Here is a 5180-nt window from a genome sequence, read left to right as displayed (position 1 = left end):
TTTATATATTTATTTTTTATAAACTTTTAATATTATTTAATTGAAACTGGAAAAATTGGGAATCGATGACTAACCGGTTTAACTATTGCTCTAAAAATATTAAAACTAACCACATATCAAATAAAATTGACTTATTGCCAATGAGGCGTTAGTTGTGTAATTTATGTGAGTAAATAAGAATAAGGTTGTGAGACCTAAAAGGTTTAGATTTGGATTCCATTAGTTAGTTAATTGAGTTTACTTAATCATTGAGTTAATTTTTTTGAACATAGTGATTGATTTTAATTAAGATTATCTTACTAAACAAATCTCACCTTTAAATATCAAAGTGGAAGAAGTATATTTGATATTTTCATGATATTGCTTCATTATGACCATTCATTACACAATGAATACACGCTGATCGGATTTATCGAGGGAATAGTTCAGTAAGGGATGTCTCATTAACTGTGGCTGAGGAGGATGACACCATACTTGTTGATTGATCAGATTTATAATCTGTACGCGAAGGCTTTCCTTCTGTTATGGTGCCAAAATAGAATGCCGTTCGCTGAGGTAATGGTAGAGTAACCGACGAACTGCTAAGCATGAGAACCACTCTCGCCATTGTTGGCCTTGCTTCTGGATCTTCTTGAACGCACAACAAGCCGATGTGAATGCACCTTACAACTTCATTGCTTACATAAGAATCTCCTAAGGCTGAATTCATCACTCCTATTGGTTTCCCATTTTTCCATTGTCTCCATACCTGCAAACAGTCACCAATTAACACTTCTCATTACACGCAAGTGTTTGATCCAGATATAGTCAGATCTTTTAAATGTATATCCCCGTATCCATCTTTCAGAAGGGAAAAAAAAACGGAGTAACACATTTTATACAAGCATCCAATTTTATAAGAAGAAATGGGAATTTCATCTAGGACTTACATAGGTTGGAAGGTTATCGGTATAGGCAGAGTGACAGAAACTTGTATTCCTTTTGCCACATACAATTTCCAGTATCAAAATACCAAAACTAAATACATCAGACTTTTCAGAGAATCGTCCAAGCACAGCATATTCTGGAGACATGTAACCACTACAACATGGAAGCCTTAGTAAAGAAACAAAAACTCAGTAGGTTTTTTCTCAATATAATGCAACAGAGATTTACATGATACCTGAGTAAAAGGAAAATGTAATTGCTTGGTAATTAACTTACTATGTGCCGGCGATTCTCTTGGTATGCTGTAGGCTTTTATTCTCCCCAACAATCTTTGCCATACCAAAATCAGAAATCTTTGGGATTATGTCCTCGTCTAACAAAATATTACTAGCCTTAAGATCACGGCGTATGATTTTGAGGCGTGAATCTGAGTGAAGGTATAAAAGCCCTCGAGCAATCCCTTTAATTATTTTGTATCGTTGGGGCCAATCTAACTGTCTCTGTTTTTCGGGATCTGAAATGCAAGATCAAAAGAAAAAAATAATGTAGTTTGTCATGATCAATTGGATATAAACAGATAGGTTCTTTTTGGTTAAAACTAAATGCATATATGTATGTGTGAAAGGGCCAAACCAAATATGAAGTGATCAAGGCTTTTGTTGGGCACAAATTCATAGACAAGTATCCCTCTCTTTTCTTTCTAGGCAATACCCTAATAGCTTCACAAGATTGCGATGCTGAAGTTTGGCTACCAATACAACTTCAGTCTGAAACTCATCAGCACCTTGACCTGAGCTTGTTGATAGTCTCTTCACAGCTATTTCTTGTCCATCAGTAAGTATACCCTAATCATTTCAAACACAATAGTTCTTTATGAAACAAGCAACCTTGGGGCTATCTCTAAATCTTTAACCAAAAAGAGTGGAAATAATTTTATATGATAATATAATTTTCCTCACCTTATATACACTGCCAAATCCACCAGCACCAATCTTGTTAACTTTGGCGAAGTTGTTTGTAGCAGCTTCAATTATACTCAAATCAAATTGCAGAGATTTCAAAGCCCTGATTTTACTTCCATCTACACAAGATTGTATATACATATATGAATCAAATAGGCATAATGCGAAAGTTTTGAGTTATATGATTCATATTATGTATTAGACTATTTTAGCTTACCATATCTGTTTCTTCGCGCAATCAGTTTCTTGCTTGCTTTCCAACCTGGAAAACAACACAAGATAGTGGACAAAACCAAGAACCCCACTGTTGGAACCACGATTTTAATCACCATCTGTGATGACATCCCCTTTTACCTGATTAAAGAAGAACGGTTTATTACTTTTCTTTGTTTGAAGATAAAATCATTATTTATTTACCAAAATTTTATTAAACTGACCTGGAGCAGGTGGAGGAAGCAGAAGAGACTTTTCTGGCGGCGAGACTGGTGGCCCAGCTGTTTTAGTTTTGTTAAATACTAGGTTATAGAATGGGGCAGTCTGATATTGTACAGTACAGCTAGGGTGCAAGCCAAATCCTGATGTGTTTCCATTGCTATGAATTAGCAAGTCCCGAACAGCATCCTGGAGGCATCGGTAGCAATCCTCACTTGAAATGTCGGGTGTGCACTGTGCTAGGCTATAAAGTGTTTGGAACACTGTAAAAGTTGCCTCTTTTGTAGCAAACTTTTTTGCCCCCAATGTAGCATATGAAGCCCGACTTGCTATTTCTTTCATCACAGTTCCTACAAGCCGGTTAAAACGTTCTGGTTCAGGGGCATAATTAGTATCATGCCAGAGATCTACTCTAGGCTTTTCAGCCATGGAGGAAAATATTGACTGGTTCGAGTAACGTAGCATACACTCTTCGTACCAAATTATGGCCCAAGTTCGATTAGGACAAAGCTGAGGTGCAACGGCAGCAGCAAGGTTGATGCAGTCACGGCAATTTTCAGGGTGGACGTCCCCACAGCAGAGAAAGAGACCATACACCATGTTAGGCTCCTGTCCCGCGGTGGTGTTGAAGAAGCCGTCGTGTTCGGTGGCGTTAGTTGAGAGATAAGAGAAGAGGTGATTGATATTGGCGGCGTAGACGCCGTTTCCGGTCAAAGTGGTTGCATTAGAGCAGTAGCTGTACAAGAGCTTTGATTCAGCTAAACTGGCGAAGCTAAAGGCTGGAAGAAACAAAGCCAGAAAGCAGATTTTGGTGAAGAAATCAGCAGCCATCATCAATCCTGTAATAAAAGATTCAATCTTCATTCAACACTAAAATTTTGGTTTTTAAATTTATTTCATCCCATTAATTTCACTTATAAAATCTGAAAACTAAAATCTTGCTGCAATCAATTATTCTACTTGAAAAGAGGCTATGATAAATATGAGACTAGGTAAAGCTAAAAGTCCACCCATACTTCTCCAACAAAAATGTTGACAATCACTTGTTAGTTTTTCTTTTGTTTTTCTTGTAACGAGTGGAATATTTATAATGTTAGGATTTAATAAATTAAATTATTAAAATAAAAAAATTGAGAAACGAATTTAAAGTCTAAATTCACTATCCAAAAATGAAAGTAAATTTGAATAATCTTCATTGTAAAGCAGTTGATGAAAAATCAATTGGCTAGACTCAAATTTTCTGCACCAGCGAAGACGTTTCCGCTTTTTAGAACCACATATATCAGCGTGATCTCATCCTCGTCCACTCCATTTGGAATAAGAATAGCCAGATTCTTTATGGACCTAGCTAAGAGATACCAGTAAAGTTGAATATTTTTTTGGGTCATTAATGAATGGAGAGATGGGATTAGGGGTGTAATAAAAATTTTCAAATATTGATAAGCTGATTTTAAGCTTAATATTTGGTTCGAGCATAATTGAATATTTATTTTTATGTTTATGTTCAGCTCGAGATATAATCGAGTTGTTTGAGCTTCTTTATCAATTTTCGTATTCAATCTCAATTAAGCTCACAAGTATTCAAATTCAAGCTTGAGCTCTACTCAATAAATAAGTTTAATATTAATAATGTAATTTAATAATATAAAAATATTAAAAATGGGAAAGTTGGATAAGGTTTACGAGCTATTTGATCTAAGAAGGGACGAAGTCAGAAAATTTGTTTAGGAGGGGTCAAAATTAAATTGTAATTTTTAATAGCCTATATCTTTATAATTTTTAAACAATTAAATTAAATTTTTATCATTTTTAGGGAGAAAAGTGTAAATTCATCTTTACTAATTTAAAATTTTAAAATTTTTAAAGAGTTTAAATAAAAAAAAATTCATTTTAGGGGATGGCACCTACCAGCCTCCTAACTACGACCTAAGTCCAAATATTACTAAGTTTGAATTTAAACACCCTTAAATCCAAGTATTACTAAATTTGAATTTAACTTGATCAAATTCAATTTTGTAATTACCTAATTAAATTTAATTTCTTTTTTAATTCAATTTTTGTAATACGTAAGTGGAAAATAAATTCAATGAAGTGGATGCCCCCACATGTCCTCTTTGACAATGCATTTCAAGAATTGAAGAGTAGTCGATAACATTTGATATTTTAACCAACTTCCACCTTACTTTGAACTTTCCAACAGGTGGACTAAACATAGTGAATCAATTTTAATTTCACCTTCATCATTCTTTTTTATTAATAAAATATTAGAAGGTAAATCCCATATGATAGTTTGATAGTCAAGAGTATTCACCGTTTCAAATGTAATTTGAGTTTAAGTCGTATTCGTTACGTTGATTACTCAAATTTTATCCTATTATTACAATTCACTAAAAAAATATTAGAAGGTTAAAAGTAGGTAAATTTTAATTCATGTTATTTAGGTGGAATTTTAATCACTAATAAATGAGGAGCACCCTAAACATTGTTGATGGTGGAGTAGGTAAAATGATTGGAAAATTTCATGACATTCACGTAAATAAGTTCAAGTGTGCTTTGGATTCCATAAAATTATGGATTGAATGGAAGTAATTAAGTTTGTGTTTCGAAAAAGTAATCAATGTGCAGATTAATTAGCAAGACAAGCGATGAATATGCCCTTTTAGCTCCCCATCATTGATGAAATTCCACTTGGCTTGAACCAGAATTTGTTTGCCGATAGTTTGAAGGTCTCACTTCCACGACTGCTTAGTAATTAGGTTTGTCGCTAGTGTAACATCCTAAAAATTAAGGGTTAAAATTCTTAAATTTTTTTGGGAATTAAAACATTAGCATTATTGGTTAGAAGTCTAATAGGAAGTA

The 5180-nt window shown here is 34.0% G+C and overlaps 1 protein-coding gene and 1 pseudogene across 1 annotated transcript; both read right to left on the bottom strand.

The window, feature by feature from the left end:
* Positions 1-340: 340 nt before the first annotated feature.
* On the bottom strand, positions 341-2467 carry LOC107900611 (putative cysteine-rich receptor-like protein kinase 12; annotated as a pseudogene).
* On the bottom strand, positions 2295-3422 carry LOC107899862 (cysteine-rich receptor-like protein kinase 25). The gene has a single exon (XM_016825605.2). It carries the CDS (start codon positions 3183-3185, stop codon positions 2295-2297), a length of 891 nt encoding a protein of 296 aa, XP_016681094.2. The 5' UTR covers positions 3186-3422.
* Between the last annotated feature and the right edge of the window lie 1758 nt (positions 3423-5180).

This window comes from Gossypium hirsutum, chromosome D06, assembly GCF_007990345.1.
Source record: "Gossypium hirsutum isolate 1008001.06 chromosome D06, Gossypium_hirsutum_v2.1, whole genome shotgun sequence".
NCBI classification, from domain to species: Eukaryota; Viridiplantae; Streptophyta; class Magnoliopsida; order Malvales; family Malvaceae; genus Gossypium; species Gossypium hirsutum.
The sequence above is the reverse complement of the archived record's forward strand: the minus strand, read 5'-3'. Positions and strand labels throughout refer to the sequence as shown.